Source organism: Scyliorhinus canicula, chromosome 4 (genome assembly GCF_902713615.1).
Source record: "Scyliorhinus canicula chromosome 4, sScyCan1.1, whole genome shotgun sequence".
In the NCBI taxonomy this organism is placed as follows: domain Eukaryota; kingdom Metazoa; phylum Chordata; class Chondrichthyes; order Carcharhiniformes; family Scyliorhinidae; genus Scyliorhinus; species Scyliorhinus canicula.
The window spans coordinates 41,589,378-41,608,302 of NC_052149.1; the positions used below are offsets into that span (position 1 = coordinate 41,589,378).

The 18,925-nt window shown below is 44.9% G+C and overlaps 1 protein-coding gene across 4 annotated transcripts in view; it reads left to right on the plus strand.

Moving 5' to 3' along the window:
• The window catches only part of b4galt2 (UDP-Gal:betaGlcNAc beta 1,4- galactosyltransferase, polypeptide 2), a 495,634-nt gene that overhangs the window by 437,958 nt on the left and 38,751 nt on the right, over window positions 1-18,925 (plus strand). For all 4 annotated transcript variants that reach the window (XM_038794105.1, XM_038794103.1, XM_038794106.1 and 1 more), the window contains one exon: window positions 18,186-18,290. In XM_038794105.1, coding sequence (XP_038650033.1) covers window positions 18,186-18,290 — 105 coding nt within the window. The remainder of the gene's footprint in view (window positions 1-18,185; window positions 18,291-18,925) is intronic.

Sequence of the window (18,925 nt, forward strand, 5' to 3'; positions counted from 1 at the left end):
TTCGCCGCCATGCAGTCAGAGAGGCGAAGGCCTTGACATCGGCCTTCCGCCTCTCCATGAGCTCTGGCTTCTCTGAGGTTTTGAGGTTTTAAGGGTTTTAAACCTTCATGCCAGTGCTTCCCTGCATGTAACACACGTGAACTTTGAATCCTGATTTGCAGTGGCACAATTAATAGCGCACACCTCAAGTAATAATCTTTATGCTGCTCTGATCCTGTTTCCAGCTTTGACTTCATGGGTTGTTCAGCAGAGGCCCTGGAGCTCACACCAGCACTGCTGGCACCTGAAAAATGGATGAATCTCTCTCGTGGCCAGAACACGTGACATCAGTATAGAGGCTGTGTGATCTGGTCTCTGCGCAACTCCAGGCAGGAAGCCCCCAGCGATTTTTATAAAAATAATTAAAATCTGCTCCTGGGTCAGCGCGTTGACGTCAGGAAGAGGCGTTCTGCCTCGCTGGGCTCCGGACCTGCGCATTGCTGAGGGGGCATGCATGCGCGGAACGGCCGGTTAAAAGATGATTGCGCCGTTGGGCACTTTTCTCCGACAGGAGCCCCGCGACCCTCCTGACACCCACCCATATGACCCCCCCGCAGGTCGTGACCCTGGGTTTGAAAATGATTTGTAAGATGTATGGCCTGCAGGTTCTTAAAAGGCAAAGATGGGCAGCTTTTTGCTGCAATTGTCTCTTTTGGTGTTTGGTGCAGACTGGTCAAGTTTTTCTGGGTCTTTAGATAAAAAAATTTATCTTAAGCCCTTTTTGGCCACATGATTAATCGTGATATTGTCCAGACAGAATTGTTTGGAAGTCCAGAACCATCCGCACGTAACACGAGATGGACGTTCACACTTAACCTGCAGATAACTGATCTCACCAGTCCTCTTTTATTGCATATTGACTTGGCGACAGGAAGTCTGGAGGTCAATTGATTTTGAGTTTTAGTTACTCATAAAACATTTAGCGGATACCAGTTCCAAAAATGTGTTCGGTCTGTGTGTGTCCATTGGGGGGGGGGGGGGGGGGGGGGGGGGTCCTGCCAATGTATATTCAAGCAGGAATTTACTAGAAGGTTTGAGGCAGAAATTGCAAAATTCATCTCACCACAGTAGCCAAATTAATCAGTCTTGTCAGTGACCCAGTTTAAATGAAAGATAGTTTGAAAAATTACGTAGGAATTCAATCCATGTTTGAAGTTCTGAATAGGAAATGTCTTCACTTGGCAAGACAAGTGTTTAGAAATGTTAGCAACAGTGTTGTGATTGAATCCAAATGGTTATAATTTATCCATTGCTGAAAATTTTGCTGCCACTGTTTTTCCTGATCAGTGTCAACGGGAATAGTTTTATGCCTGTAAATGCTAGAAATATGAAATATGAACGAGAAAATACCAAAACACATAGCAGAGCAGTCAGCATCTGTGGGGGGGGGGGGGAATTAGGCATCGGACTTTCCTCAGAACTGAGCTGGCTGTAATTATGTTCCAAATCACAGTTCCAAAAGGAAAATTGAAATAATCATTCAATTATATGACACAATTATTCAAAATTGAAGATATAGGCTCAAATTTTAATACATAATTCAGTTCTGAGTCTCAATTATATATTTTGGGTAGTTTGGCTATTCCTCACATTTGTTTTATTCTAAAGAACGTAAGATATAGGAGCAAGAGTTCGCCATTCATCCCTTCCAACCTGCTCCATCATTCAGTCGGTCCATAGCTGATCCTGTCTTGCCGCCAACTGCACTTACGGCCAACCCCTCTCCATAATCTTTTTTTTAATAAATTTGGTGTACCCAATTATTTTTTACATTTTAAGGGTCAATTTAGCGTGGTCAATCCACCTGCCCTGCACATCTTTGGATTGTGCGGGTGAAACCCACACAGACACGGGGAGAACATGAAAACTCCACACGGACAGTGATCCAGGTCCGGGATTCGAACCTGGGTCCTCAGTGCCGTAGGCAGCAATGCTAACCACTGTGCCACCGTGCTGCTCCTTCTCCATAAACTTGACACCCTTGCGGACCAAAACTCTGTCTAATTCAGCCTTGGGTGACTGTGTGGGAGTTTGCATGTTTTCCCTGTGTCAGTGTGGATTCCTCCAGGTGCTCCCGTTTCCTCCCATAGTCCGGAGGTGTGCAGGTTAGGTGGATTGGCCATGCTGAAATTTCCCCTTAGTGACCAAAGATGTGTAAGTTAGGTGGAGTTGTGGGGATAGGGTGGGGGAGTGGGCCTCGGTAGGGTGCTCTTTCAGATGGTCGGTACATACTTGGGCCGAATGGGCTCCTTCTGCACTATAGGGATTCTATGGATCAAGTGCCTCAGAATTTTATGTGTGTCATGATGTTGGAGGAAAAAACACAGAGGTACATATGGAAGTATTGGACTCTCCATAAGCCCTGTGTTTTATTTTTTTTAATGGACACAAGCCCAAAGATGGCGTCAGAATGTAGTCAGCTAGTGACTGAATTGCCTCAGGGTGATTCTCCAAGAGACAATGAAACCCTATCCTGTTACTCCAGTGCGCAGGCCCGGAGCCCAGCAGGGCAGAACGCCTTCTGCTGATGCCAGCAGGCTGACCCAGGAGTTGATTTTCTTTTAAATCGATGGCGTCTTCCTGCCTGGAGTGGTGGCAGAGAGCAGGCCATGCGTCCCGTACACTGACGTCACGTGCCCTGGGCTGAAGAGAGATTCCTCCATTTTGATAGACATGATGTGGAGATGCCGGCGTTGGACTGGGGTGAGCACAGTAAGAAGTCTTACAACACCAGGTTAAAGTCCAACATATTTGTTCCAAACACTAGCTTTCGGAGCACTGCTCCTTCCTCAGGTGAATGATAGAAGCAAGCAAGCAACAGGATTGAAAAATTTTAAATGGATCGATTCGTAATGAGGAAGAGAGGGCTAGAGACACAAAGAGGTCAGGATCTCGCAACTAAATCTACTGGAGAGAGCTGTTCAGCAGGACAAAGCAGTGCTGGTATCAACTCCAGAGCCTCTGGTGAACAGCCCATTAAGAAGAAACTGAAATCAGGAACAAAGCAGTATAAAGATTGTTTTTTTAATGTATGGCTTTATTAATTGTGCCAATGTGATGCCTACGTGTGTTATATACAGGGAAGTACTGGCAAATGAAAGTTTAAAACCCTCAAAACTTCAAAAGGCATTTGAAGACTAAGCATGGTGAGTTCGAGGACAATCCTTGATTTTTTTCAACGGATACAATGAGAACTTAAATCGTCAGCTGAAGTCCTTAGCAAAAATGTAACATTGAATGGTAAAACAAATTAGATTGTGAGGACCAAGCAGGCTCACCTGTCACATTAATGTAAGCAAAAATGGTGGGTCGCGTTCAGCCGTCGTGTGTCGCGACGGTCCGCCGTGGTGAGTTGCGAATGTCAGCTGGCATGGCTCACAAAGGTCGGCTGGTGTGGGTCCCGAAGGATGGCCGCTTTGTATAAATGGGTCCTGGGCAAAATAGTTTGTAAAACACTGTTCTATGAGACAGTTGAACAGAAGAAAAGTCAAGCAATTCCACACAATGCTCTCTCTCATTTAACTTGTCTATATTGCTTTGCAGACTCTTTCTGTCCTCCTCACAATTTGCTTTTCCATCTATCTTTATGTCATCAGCAAATCTGGCAACAGTACACTCTATCCTTTATCCAAATAATTTAAAACTTTCTAGGTAGTTAAGGCTGTAGCACTAATCCCTATGGCAGCAAACTATTTATAGTTTGCCAACCTGAAACAAATCCATTTATCCCAATTCTGTTTCCTGTTAGTTAGCAAATCCTCTAACCATTATAATTTTTTGTCCTCAACACCACAAGCTCTTGTGGGCGGCACGGTGTCACAGTGGTTAGCACTGATGCCTCACAGCACCGAGGTCCCAGGTTCGTCCCGGCCTTGGGTCACTGTCTGTGTGGAGTTTGCACATTCTCGCCGTGTCCCCATGGGTCTCACCCACAACTTATATGTGCAGGATGGGTGGATTGGCCATTGCCCTTGCTTGATACTCTAAATTTATAAAAACAAACATCTTATATTGAAAAGCAACCTTTCATGTGATACCTTAGAGAATGTTTTTTAGAAATCTAAATAGACTACATCTACAATTCCCCTTTATCCACCATACTTTTTATATCCTCAAAGAACACTATTCAATTTGTCAAAATTGGGCCGAGATTTTCACTCGGAGAGCAGTTGGGAAAGTCCCTGATTCCGCAAACATGACTCTGAAAGAAGTTCCCAGGATGTTCTAATTGCTGTTCGTGAGGGAAGGGAGGGGGTTGTTGGAAGTTGGTCCCGCCACCCTGAAAACTGTGTGGAGGCAGCACATAGGCCGTTGGATGTAGAGACAGGCTATGTGAAAGACTGCCCTTGGTGCTCTGTGATTTGTAAGAGTTTTTTAATGGCCTTTTCTCCTCATACGCTGCTCAGCCTCAGTCCCAACTCATGGCACGTTATGCCCTCCATGCCAATTCACCCAGTATCCACATAGGCAGACCTCGGCCCATGCTGCAAAGTTTGAAGTGTCTATTAATGACTTCACTATTTTAGTAAAAACACTCTCATTGATAAAAAACATTCACTACATTAAAATTCCTTCAAACACTTAATCCTTTATACAAACAATCATTTCATCAAGACCTTGACCGTTTATAAAAACAAGAATTTATATTCATAGCCCCAGCAATAATCACTTGGAGCCGTCAATCAAACTGTAAACTGACAGGCACCTTGCTGTGATAATAGGTTGTGAAATTAATCATGCAGCGTAAATCCTATAATGAAAGCCCTCAGACTTATGTCAAAAGGCAGAGTTAAATAGCAAGTGGTGTTTTAAAAAAAATTAAGCGCAGGGGATTTCGATGTGCAGGTTAGGTGGATTGGCTATGCTAAATTGCCCCTTGGTGTCCAAAAGATTAGATGGGGTTACTGGGTTATGGGCATAAGGTGGAGACGAGGGCTTAAGTAGGGTGCTCTTTCCAAGGGCCGGTGCATTGCAAAGAGCCCTGATGGGCCGAATGGCCTCCTTCTGCACTGTAAATTCCATGAAATCCATGAAAATGTCCTGACAGCTTAACTGTTCCAATGGGTTTAGATGCCTTGATAACATGACGGTTTCAATATGTTTATCCACTTGCATGTACATTCATGTCTATTTTTAACTATCCCAAAGGGTACTTGATCTCTCCCAAAGGGCACCACTTTCCACTTCCAAAGGGCCCCTGAACCTTTCCAAAATGGTCCTTTACCTCTCTGCATATCCTACCTCTTGAAATTTTGATCTCGTACGTTTAGACCTTCTCCTGAATATGTAAATGCCAAAGTCACATCTTAGAAATCTCACCAGCCAAAAATGGATCTGTTTGAAGGCAGATGCACTTTTACATCTACATCTTCAGCTGCCTCTGTGGACCATGAATGTGCAAACTACAACCGACCTCCTTTCTCCCTGACCCCTCCCCAGTGAAAATGGTGGGTGTCAGGTTCCGATATATGACTTCTGTAATTGGGGGCTCTGTCACTATTTTGGCTATGCCAGAGACCCTCTCCGTCTCTGTGAAAATTCAGGCTATGGTTTACCTTTCATAAAACCATGTTGACTCTGCTTGGTTGTATTTTTATTTCTGAAATGTACTGCCATAATAATGCATTTTCCCAGTGACCAAAGTCAGGCACACTGGCCTTAGTTTCCTGCTGTCTTTTTTTGTTGTTGCCATTTTCCAATTTATTGGGGAATTTCCAGAATCTAGGGAATTTTGGAAGATTACAAATAATACACCAAATATATCTGCATACACTTCTCTTAAGCCCCCAGGATGCAGATCATTATATATTTAAAATTTGCTCATGGGATGAGGGCATCCTAGGCTGGGGTCAGCATTTATTGCCCATCCCTAATTGCCCTTGAGGGGGCAGTTAAGAGTCAACGACATTGCTGTGGATCTGGAGTCACAGACCAGACTAGGTAAGGATGGCAGATTCTTTTCCATAAAAGACATGAGTGAACCAGAAGACTTTTTATGAGAATGGTTTCATGGTCATCATTAGATATTTAATCCCAGATTTTTATTGAATTCAAATTTGACCATTTGCAGAGGTGGGATTTGAACCCAGAGCATTACCGTGGGTCTCTGGCTTACTAGTCCACTGACAATACCACTATGCCACTGCCTCAGGCTGGGAGGGGGTGGAGACAGAGACTTGTTAGTTTAACATTAACTAATGTCCCAAAAAAAAGAAACTTGCCTCCTTTACTTGAAACAACCTTTTAGTTTAATTACATATAACTCTTGACAATGACAATAACATGTTAGCACCTTTAACATGTGAAACATCTTTGTTTTACGGGAGTATAAAACAAAATTTCACACCAAGCATATATGATGATAATAGCACAGATGTGCAAAAGCTTGGTGAAAGTGATGCTTTTTAAGGAGAGACTTAAAGGAGGAAAAGATTGAACAGAGGTGGAGCCTGAAAGCTGCAGGCAGTGCCCCTGCCAACTGGCAATGCCATCTGAGCAGTGCCAGACTGGCACCCAGGTGGCACTGCCAGGGTGCCTGGCTGACATTACCAGGGCGCCAGTGCCAGTGTGCTTCCAGCAGTGCCAGGGTACCTTCCTGCCCAAAGGGCATGCACCTGGGGGCCTCCAGTCCCACGGGTGCCGTTTTAACACTGGTCCCGCCCAAGGCCTCACGAAGGGGGTCGATCCCGACATCTTGGGTAATTCAGGAATCTGCACACTAAAGTGAGACTAACTGTCTTGCTTTAATATGCAGATTTGCTAAAAAGTGATGGCGGGATTTAGATGTAACGAGATCTTGCGAGGCGTTGCGAGCTGGGTAGATCCCAGGAACAGTCTCTCCCGGTTTCTGTTGGCCACACTGCGCCGCAGCAAGCTGCTTTTAGAGCGCAGTGTGGCCATAGGATCACAGCCAGAGTTAATAAAGGCTTGGAGGAGGATTACAACAGCAGCTGGGCTGAGGCATAATCAAGGATCCCTCCCACCCGGCTTACTCACTTTTCCAACTTCTTCCATCGGGCAGGAGATTCAGAAGTCTGAGAACACGGACGAACAGACTCAAAAACAGCTTCTTCCCCACTGTCACCAGACTCCTAAATGACCCTTTTATGGACTGTCCTCATTAACACTACACCCTGTATGCTTCATCCGATGCCAATGCTTATGTAGTTACATTGTATATCTTGTGTTGCCCTATTATGTATTCTCATGTATTTTCTTGAATTCTGTTCAATTCCCTTTTCTTCCCATGTACTGAATGATCTGTTGAGCTGCTTGCAGAAAAATACTTTTCACTGTACCTCGGTACACGTGACAATAAACAAATCCAATCCAATCATGGGGAGAGTCGAGCAGTTTAATGGAGGTGGAAATATATGGTTTTGGTGATGGCGCAGATATGTAGTTGGAATCTCATTGTGGAATCAAATATGACACCAACTTTGCACATGGTCTGGCTCAGTTCCCAAGTAGAGGGATTGAGATTGTGGCTGAGATGGAAGACAATGGCTGCCATCTGCCCAATATTGGAGGAAGTTTCAGCTCATCCAGAACCGGATGCCAGACAGCAGTCTAACATCTTGGAGATGGTGCAGGAGTTGGGAGAGGTGCTGGTAAGGTAACATTGGCTGCTGTCTATGCTAAGTAATGATGTTTTGGAATGATGTCAGGGAGATTAGTATGTAAATGAGAAATAATAGGGGACCAAGGATAGATCCAACAGTGTGGGACAGGATTAGAAACCATTGACAGTAATTCATTGGCTATGACTTGAGAGATGAGAAGGGAACCAGGCACGCGCAGCTCGACAACGGTGGGGAGGTTTTGTAGGAGGATGGTATAGACAACTGTGTCAAAGGTCGCAGACAGGTCGAGAAGGACAAGGTGGAAATGTTTGCTTTTAGGTTGTCATTATGGCTTTGATAAGAACTTTTGGTGCTGTGACTGGGGCAGAAATATGATTGGAGGGATTCAAACATGGAATTCTGGGAAAGGTGGGTTTGGGTTCTGATGGTACATTCAAGAACTTGGATGAGGAAAAAAGACGTTGGAAAACAAACTGTTGTGGTTTAATTTTGATAAATTCATTCAGACTGTAAAACAAAAACTCACCAAAGTAAAGGCACAAGTGTGTCCAGTGCTTTAGTGAAAGTGGTGTTTCGCAATGATCATTGGAAAAATGTTAAGCAAAAATCAAACCATGGAAATAAGTAAACTTTCTGGTGCTATCACCTCTTGAAATATTTTCATGAATCTGTTCGGGCGTGATTCTACGGCCTCATTGCGCTCGCCCTCAAGTTTAATAAGGCCGGTAAATAGCGGAAGAGGCCAAAAATGAGATTCTGGCCAGGCGGCAAATAGTTTGCGAGGCCACCGGCCCACTCCTATAGGCGAAATCGGGATCTCGCTGTAGAGCGGCAAGAAACCAATTATCATATTGTCACTTAAGTCCCATTTCCATGCAATCAACACGAGCGGCCCCGCATCCAACGGCCTCCCATCATTCACCGACCACCCCAGCAAGTGCTCACGCTGGCGCGGATTAGTACACCTTTTTGAAAAACATGAACCTGGTGGAAGGACTTCTGTAGAGATCCGAGGAGTAGCCATCTTTGCTCAAAACAAAGAGCCCAGCAATGCTGGGATTGCCACCCCAGTGCTCAATGGGTGGGGGGGAAAGCTCGGCTGGAGGTGGGGGATCCTGCGCAGGGGTGGGTCTCCATTGTGGGGGTGTGGGGGAGAGGCACTGGGGGGGTGGTGGAGCAACCGGGAGACAACCGCTGACAGCACTACCATGCCAACCCCTGGACCGTGCGTATACCTTCTGGGGGCATCTCTTGTCCCTGCCCATGTGCCCAACCAATCACCCATACTCTCCACCGAGTGCTGAGGCGTCTGGCCATGCATCTGAAGGCTATGGCTAATAGGGAATGGGCAGTTGTGGTTAAGTGAGCATTTCACACAACCCAAGTGGATACTCGTGGGTAGGTGGGCCATGTAGCATGTGGGAGTCATTGACTAGTATCTCAATCACATCTTGATGCCTGGACACTGTGCTTGAATACTGACCCCCCCCCCCCCCCCCCCCCCCCCCCCCCCCAGTGGCCTCAGTGATCCTCAACGTGCTTGGCGCTCCTAGCTCTGCAATTACATCTAGGTGTCTCCCCAGGATGCACAGCAGAGATGAAGGCTGCCAGCTGCCTATCTCGTCCCATTGCCTCGATACCCGTGGTGGCCGTCCTCTTGGGGCTCTCCGGGAGAGCTGGTTTCCGTTTGAACATGGAAGAGCTGGTTTCCACCGCCGCCACTCCATGGGATGGGTCCGGGTTAGGTTCTCATTCGATGGAGGGGCAGAAGGTTCGAGCGCCGGCTGCCCCTGCATAATCTGGTTCTGCCAGCCCTGGCGGCTCTCCATGATCCGCATCATCGTGTCAATGGCCTCGGCAGTGCTCCTTAGTGACTGGGACATGCTCTGCAGTCCCTCAAACCTGCTCATCTGAGCGCGCGACATGTCCCGCAGAAACTCATCAAGATTGACCTGGTGATGGGTAACATCACACAGTGAGGCAATCATTCTACTGAGGCCTTCAGCCATGGCCGTCATTGACTGTGCAACGCCTTGGACACCTTCACACATGGTGCCAACATCGTGCACCAGGCTCTCCACTGAGGTCGCCATCCTAGCAGTGATGGCCTCGGTGCCACTCATTGCCGGTGCCATCTCCTGCGCCCGTAGCCTCTGGGACTCCTCCAAGCTGCTATGGACCTGCTGGAGCAATGCTGACATCTCCGTCTGAACATCCCGGCCGCTCCCTATGGTCTTCATCAGCTCCAGGTAACCCACCTCCACAAGCTCAGCATCAGGCCTGTCCCTCAACTTCCAGAACCTCCTTGCTTTTATACTCTACCGTAAAAAAATGATTTGATTTTAAAAATGGTCTCAGCCCAATGAGCGACTGAATGACTGTAGAATGTGCCACCTTGCTGTCTGAGAGGGGACACTCTGTTATGCTTTAATCCATCTTGGCAGCAGAATGATGCATTGCTCATTACATGGTGTGATGAGTTCTTATAAAACTTTGTATCCTCTAAGTTACCATGAACAACGATAACAGAATACAAGAATAGAACAGTTTTAATCTCATGGTTTCTAACCAAAGGCTAGAATGACCATTATGGAACTCAGTGTCAGTCACTGATTACACATATATCATAGAAATTATATTATTCAGATGTATATTGAAATATAATGTGTAGCATAATCAGTATACTATACAGCATAATATTTCAGAAGGGGCAGCATGAATTGTATGATGCATTGTGTAATACATAAAGTGTATAGTATAATATGCAAGATAGTGTGGGTTGTATTACTGACCAATTTACTATCCAGTATCTGGATATTGTTAAGAACCAATCTTGTGATGTCACCTCTCCTCAAGCACACTATGTTTGTCATCATTATTGTCCTTTCACTTGTCTCATCCAATTTTTAATAGGCATATGTTTCCTTATCGTGGTAAGAAATTTATTAATTTTAAACTAAAGAAGGTCAAAAGAATAAGAGATGTACCTGCTATCCAATTAGTCCCATTCCACTGTTGATCCCAGAGCATTTTACAGACAACTAGTCACTCTTGTGGTGTAATTGTTACTATAATGTAAGGAAACACAGGAGCAAATTTTGTGCACAACAAGCCCCAGAAAGCAAAAATGAGATAATGCCAATTTTATTTTATGTTTTATTGATGTTAATTGAGGGATAGTTAATGGTCAGGACATTGGATGAAGTCCCTGCTGCTCTAAGAATTGTGCCTTGGCATCTTTCACATCCACAAGAGACGGCAAACAGGAGGGTAGTTTAATGTCTCATGTGTACACCTCCAACGGTGCTGAACCCCTCGGTGTTACAGTGGATTGTCACCTTACATTATGTACTCGGGGTTCTGGGATGGGACTTGAACGCGCGACTTTGAGTTAGAAGTGATATCATTGAGCCGAGGCAGATCATCCACTTGTAGGGAAAACTAGAACCAGGCGACACAATCTCAGACTAAAGGGATGATCCTTCAAAACAGAGATGAGGAGGAATTTCTTCAGCCAGAGGGTGGTGAATCTGTGGAATTCTTTGCCGCAGAAGGCTGTGGAGGCCAAATTACTGAGTGTCGTGAAGACAGAGATAGATAGGTTCTTGATTAATAGGGGGATCAGGGGTTATGGGGAGAAGGCGGGAGAATGGGGATGAGAAAATATCAGCCATGATTGAATGGCGAAGCAGACTCGATGGGCCGAGTGGCCATTTTCTGCTCCAATGTATTATGGTCTTATCCTCACTCAACCCTTTCTGGGGTGGGGGTGACATGTCTACAATTCCACTGCCTCGGAAAGGCAACCAGCCTAATTAAGGACCCCATGCACCCCGGACATACTCTCTTCCATCTTCTCCCGTCAGGAAAAAGATACAAACGGTTTGAGGTCACGTACCAACCGACTCGAGAACAGCTTCTTCCCTGCTGCCATCAGACATTTGAATGGACTTACCTCATGTTAAGTTGATCTTTTCTCTACACCCTAGCTATGACTGTAACATTACATTCTGTCGTCTCTCCTTCCTTTCCTATGTACGGTATGCGTTGTCTGCATAGCATGCAAGAAACAATACTTGTAAACTAATACAAGTGCTAATAAATCAAATCAAATGTCTCAAGAGACAAGCAGCATGGTGGCGCAGTGATTAGCACTGCTGTCTCATGGCGCCGAGGTCCCAGGTTCGATCCCGGCTCTGGGTCACAGTCCATGTGGAGTTTGCACATTCTCCCCGTGTTTGCGTGGGTATCGCCTCCACAACCCAAAGATGTGCAGTCTAGATGGATTGGCCATGCTAAATTGCTCCTTAATTGGAAAAAAAATGAATTGGGTACACTACATTTATTTTTAAAATGTCTCTCGAGACACTTCGGTAAATAGGTTTTGTGCTTGATGTACAGTATTTTCATTTCTGCCATTACCACAAATACCATTGTAGATAGCGGACGCAACTGAAAGACTTGAAAATATAGCATCAAAAATAGACAGAAACATAAAAAATAGTTCATTTAAAAATAATTCAGGAAGTGGTGGAAAATTGGAGGCAAGTCCTTATGCTGTCATCAAGAGCAATTCTGGGCACATTGCTTGACTACTCAGTCATCAGGGGAATGTTTCATTACAGCAGGAAGTAATCTTCGAAATAAATGAAGGGAAATGGCAGAATCCTGTGCTGTGGATATTTCAGTGGTGGCTGCTTTCAGCTCAATTTGTTCACTTGCTATGGTGGATATGTCTGCACATAAGTTCTTCTTTTCCTGAAGGCAAACAAGATAATGTAAAGGTTAATCCTTCACATTGTATTCTGCCATTTACTAAAGCATGGATGTATGACGAGGAGCTTCATATGGGGAACGTTGCTATCTTGTCTCTGCCATTTGCAGCAATTATTTTTTATTTATTCATGGGCTGTGGGTGTGAGTGGCAAGGCCGGTATTTATTCCCCATTCCTAATTGATCTTGAAAAGCTGGTGGTAGGATGGCACGGTGGCACAATGCTTAGGACTGCTGCCAAACGGCACAGAGGACTCAGGTTTGATCCCGGCTCTGGGTCACTGCCCATGTGGAGTTTGCACATTCTCCCATGTTTGCGCGGATGTCACCCCCACAACCCAAAGATGTGCAGGGTAGGTGGATTGGCCACACTAAATTGCCCCTTAATTGAAAAAAATTAAAAAGAAGAAAAGCTGCCTTCTTGAACCACTGCAGTCCATGCGGTGTACGTACACATACAGTGCAATAAGGGAGGGGGATATAGGATTTTGACTCAGTGGCAGTGAAGGAACGGCGATATATTTCGAAGTCAGGATGGTGAGTGGATTGGAGGGCAACCTCCAGGTGGTGGTGTTGCTAGATATCTGCTGCCCTTATCCGTCTAGATGGTAGTGGTCATGTGTTTGAATGGTGCTGTCAAAGGAGCCTTGGTGAATTCCTGCAGATGGTACACACTGCTGCATCAGTGGTGTTTGCGAATGGGGTGCCAATCAAGTGGGCAGCATTGTCCTGGATGGTATCGAGATTCCTGAGCTGCACTCATCAGGCAAGTGAAGAGAGTATTCCATCACCCCTGACTTGTGTCTTGTTGACGGTGGACAGACTTTGGGGAGTCGGGAGGTGAGTTACTCGCCACAGGATTCCTCACCTCTGACCTGCTCTTGTTACCACAGTCTGTCTATGTTTAGTCCAGTTCAGTTTCTGGGCCATGGTAACCCTCGGGATGTTGACAGTGGAGGATTCAGCAACTGTAATGCCACAGAATGTCATCCATTGCTGATTCAGATTGGTATTGGTGGAGTTGTTTTCTCTAACTATGCTGACTGGACCCTTCACAGTTTTGAACATCCTTATCAAATCTCCTCTCAACCTTCTTTTCCCCAAGGAGGACAATCCCATCTTCTCTAATCTGTCAACATAATTCAAGTCCCTCATCCCAGGAAACATTCTTGTACATCTTTTCTGCACCCTGTACCATGTCTTTACAACCTTCTGAAAGAACTGCACACACGAGAGTTAAGAGAAGAGTCTGTTGTGTGTAGAATACTGTAAAGAGTATTAAAGAGCATTTGTGTGCACCTACTCCTGTGACACCTACAATATTATGACGAGGTACAGTGCCAGTAAGGGGCAACTCTTACAGAGAGAGTCCAAAGCATTTTCCCAACAACAGGCAACTTCGTGATCCTCTTCAGCAAAAGCTACAGCCATCTATCTTCCTGTTAACAGTTTTGCTGAGGTGAATAAGCAGTAAATGGCTGCTGGCACACATAAGGACGAAGCTTTATATATCAGCATTTAGATTGAATGTTGGAGTTGATATTCATTCTGTGAATGTTACGTCATTTCTGCTACATTCTGCATATCCACTGCATAATGGAATAAAGATGACCTTTGTTCAATGAATGAGTTAGTACACATGTGCCAAGAAAAAGGCTGTTGGTTGTCTAAAGTTGTCTTTTGCTCCCAGAATGCAGGAGCGGTGCCAATGGATTGAAGTGGAAAGTAGGCCCACTTGCTCCACATGTCAAGACTCAGTTGCAGCTTCATTTCAAGCCTCTGTAGGCCCTGCACATTACTCAAATGCAGCAGCTAGTAGCATCTTTGACTTTGTTCTCTGCCATGAAGGTGGTAACAGATGGATATCATGTGTTACCTAAACTGCTTCACAAACCTGGGACCCCTTGATTGTTGCTGCTCCTCATTTTCCGAGAGGTTGAACACAAAATGCTTTATTACCACAAGGGGGCTATTCAAGGCACAGACTTAGCAGCATGTAGAAAAGAACTGGGTTTCAAATGGATGACGAAACAATGTGGATAACAAGATTCACGTAGATAGCCCCAGTTGAAGAACTAGCATCGACTCAGGAGCAATCTGACGTTCCATGACCTTCTATGCTTTAATATAGAAATGCTCAGAAGTGGTGATTAGTTTGATAGAAACCTTGGAACTGGTCAATGGAAGGGAGACCTAATGAGGAGTAAGACCTTTTACAGTCGTTCTCACTGTTATTTTTTCCCCATACATGTGACATTGGCATTCCTAACTTATTCTTAATTTTTTTAGAGAACTAACTTATCAAAAAAAATGCAGGTTAGTTGTTCCCACTTGCAAAGAGTATGATTGCATAGCTGGGGTGCAGTGAAGTATCTATTGTTGCTGTGCTGCAAAGTGATAGGATTTAGATTTGCAAAGGAACTAAATGGTCGGTGGGGAGAGGGAATGCAGGAGAGAAAGGGGAATAAGACAGAAAATTGGATTGGATTTATTTATTGTCACGTGTACCGAGGTACAGTGAAGTATTGTTCTGCGTGCAGCTCAGACAGATCATTCGTACATGAAAATAAAATACATAGGACATACATAAAATACACAATGTAAATGCATAGACACAAGCATCGGGTGAAGCATACAGGAGTGTAGTACTCAGTAGAGAAGAGATCAGATCAGTCCAGAAGAGGGTCGTTTAGGAGTCTGGTAACAGCGGGGAAGAAGCTGTTTTTGAATCTGTTAGTGTGTGTTCTCAGACTTTTGCATCTCCTGCCTGATAGAAGAAGTTGGAAGAGTTGAATAAGCTGGGTGGGAGGGGTCTTGTATTATGCTGCCCGCTTTCCCAAGGCAGTGGGAGGTGTAGATAGAGTCAATGGATAGGAGGCGGGTTTGTGTGATGGACTGGGCGGTGTTCATGACTCTCTGTAGTTTCTCACGATCTTGACCCGAAGAGCTGCCACACCAGGCTGTGATGGAGCTAGATAGGATGTTTTCTATGGTGCATCTCTAAAAATTGGTAAGAGTCAGTGTGGACATGCCGAATTTCCTTCGTTTCCTGAGGAAGCATAGGAGCTGTTGTACTTTCTTGGTCATAACGTCAAAGTGGGTGGACCAGAGCAGATTGTTGGTGATGTGCACACCTAGGAATTTGAAGCTGTCAACCATCTCCACCTCGGCCCTGTTGATGCTGACAGTGGTATGTATGATACTTTGCTTCCTGAAGTCAATGACCAGCTCTTTTAGTTTTTCTGACATTGAGGGAGAGATTGTTGTTGTTACACCACTCCATTAGATTCTCTATCTCCCTCCTGTATTCTGACTCATTGTTCGAGATCCGACCCACTGAGGCCGTGTCATCAGAAAACTTGTAGATGGAGTTGGAGCCAAATTGTGCCAGGTAGTCATGTGTGTATAGGGAGTAAAGTAGGAGGCTAAGTACGCAGCCTAGCGCGGCCTCAATAGTGAAGACTATAGTAGAGGAGGTGTTGTTGTTTATCCTTACTGGTTGTGGACTATGGGTCAGGAGGAAGTCGAGGATCCAGTTGCAGAGGAAGGAGCCAAGTCGTAGGTTTTGGTGCCTTACTATGATCTTGGCTGGGATTATGGTGTTGGAAGTGGAGTTTTAGCCAATGAAGAGGAGTCTGATGTAGGAGTCCTTGTTGTCGAGATACTCCAGGACTGAGTGTAGGGCCAGGGAGATGGCGTCTGCTTTGGACTGGTTGTGGCGGTATGCGAATTGCAGTGGGTCTAGGCATGCTGGGAGTATGGAGTTGATGTACCTCATGACCAAACTCTCGAAGTACTTCAGTCCGATCATAGGACGCGCTAAATTGAGTGGAAATCAGGGCAACAAATAAGTTTTATTGTCAGGCATGTTAGATGAGTGCATAATTTATATGTAGACAAGCTGAAACACGAGAGGCATCAGTCTCGATTTTGGCTGGAGATGAGAGTCTTGGGGACAATGATGAAGGTGGAAAGTAAACTGTTCTCTGCAGGGTGAGGCCTGGGGAATGTTAAATCTGCATCTGACTACCTTCTCCCCTCATCCTTAAAAACCTAATAGGAAACGGTAGGTGGCCAGTGGGTGGCACTGGGATATCAAGCTGCAGCTGGCCACCACTGGACAACCAAAAGAACAGTCCCTGGCACTGAGGTAACTGATTGGAAAGAGTTCATTTTGTGGATGGGCCCAGTTCCCGATTTCGGCGTCGGCCAACGGAGAGTCGCACCCTTCTGCCTTCTGCTCTTAAAGTTGTTACTTTTTTGTGCAGTTTCTACAGCTCTAATACATTCTCCCTCCCTTCAGTTCTGATGAAGAGTCAAATGACTCGATATGTTACCTCTGTTTCTCTCTTAATAGATGCTGGCAGACCTGCTGAGTTTTTCTGGCCTCTTGACTCACAAAGGGACGTCAGCTATCTGCACTTGAATGCAATCTAGACACCCTTATGCTGCACTGATATTGCAGGGCTGCTTTTCCCTAAAGGCAATAATGACTGTCACTGCCTTCGATGTTGGAAGGGGCCTAATTTTATTGATGCAGTTAACATAACCAAATGGTGCGGCAGCAATCTGTAAAGCAAATAGATTGCCAATTATTGGAATTCCATTCCCAAAGGTCATGCTGAACCTGTGTAGCCACATAGTGAGAGTTTGGAATGAAGAGTTGTCCGGATTTGTAGGAGTAGAGGGTGTGTGTTAGGATACAAAGTGAGATTAGACAATGGAGGCATTTACTTCAAATTTTACAGTGTATTTACTGGAGCCCAGGGACATTAATAGGTTGGAGATGTTGAACCATAGCAATCAGTGAAGTATTCAGAAAAATGCATGCTTCATGGTGACTGAAGGGAATATATACCCCGTATCTCTTCAACTCTAGGAGGATGATCCTTTTAATATTACAGGATAAAGGTCCTTCCAATGACGCTAGCTTCAAAGATTTCCAAATCTGTTTCAGAAGAAAGTCTGCATGGTGTAATACATAAATGACGTTCAACTGTGAATGATTCAAAAGATGTATTGAACACTTAAATGATTTCTATATGGAACGAAAAGTAATAGAAATCTCACCAGCAGAAAATTGCTTTGTACTTGCGTATTTTCCATTTGCCATATATAAATTTTCCTTGCTCTCGACATCCCTTGACTCTGCCCTCCCTGTGCCTCTGTCAATCATGTCTGGCCTCACTGCGCTTGCGACTTCCAGCCTCTGCCCTCTTCTGTGCCTCTGACAACCTGTCTCTGCCCTCATTGCGCCTGTGACTTGCAGCCTCTACCCTCCCTGTGCTTCTGACATCCCCAGTCATTGTCCTCGTTGTGTTTCTGACATTCCCCTCCCCTCCCTCCCCCTCCCCCCAATCGGCTCTTTCTGAGCATCTCACATCTCTCTCTTTACCCAGTCTATTGAAGATATTTGCGGTAAAATAAATGCTGGGAGTGATAACAGGAAGCTTTTCAAGGAGTTCATAATAATATGTAAATAATTCTAATTATCCCCTGAATGCCAAGATTACAGTATATCAATCTATAACCTATCTCTACAACATATATTGGTGATTTTTGAAGTTTGAACAGTTTTAAACATGACGATAGCCAGTGTGAATACATACATAGTACCACCGTGTTCTTACAGCTGCACTAAAGAATTAATGATTCCGGCCTCATTAGTGTGAATAATTGAACCAGGACGTTTTTTAGGCAGTTTACACTATGATTATAATTTACTGCTGAGGAACTCCTCTATTAGCTTTGCTGTGACACTTTTTTAAAAATCTTTCATTTTTCTTCAGAATAACACTGAAAGGTATGAAAGTCTCGCGACCGGACTCGAAGATTGGAAAATACCGAATGATAAAGCATGAACGAGATAAGCACAACGAGCCCAACCCCCAGAGGTAAGGTTGGCACAGAAAGATGTGTCTGTTCACATTAAGACTCCACAACCTGATGCAGTTAGTCTGATGGTGTCAGCATTTTGGTCTGCCAATGAGGGTCAGGAGGAAGGAATGGAGGGAGTGAAAAAGCCGACGACGAGAACAGAGCCTGGCATTTTTGTTCACGTTTGTCAGAGCTGGCACACAATGGAGAAAGGCTGCTTCCCTACAAGAAGAGAAGAAAGAGGGGCCAGAATGTGATGAACACACCTTTCCTCAGGCCACTAATAGACACACCAGCACACTGGGTTGTAGTTTAAGATAAGCAGATGCAAAGGAGGACGGCCTGCCAGTTCTTTCTTATAGAGATTAGTGCCTGCCCTGGGGTGGGCCCTGTAGAGGAGAGGAAATAATTCAAATATGGGGTTGGGTGGAGTGAATTGCATTTTGATCGAGAGATCAAACTGGATTTCAGAAAACATGATGCATTGAAAAATATTTAACAGCTTCCTTACCGGAAAAGTCATTTTACTGTCTACATTTTATATCTCCCTGTAAATATCTGGCAGGTCTTCTTTTTTTTTACTACTTACAGTAATCAGTCCTGCAAATCTGTGCATTAACAAACCTTAGCCCCAGTTTAAAACCGGTGTCGG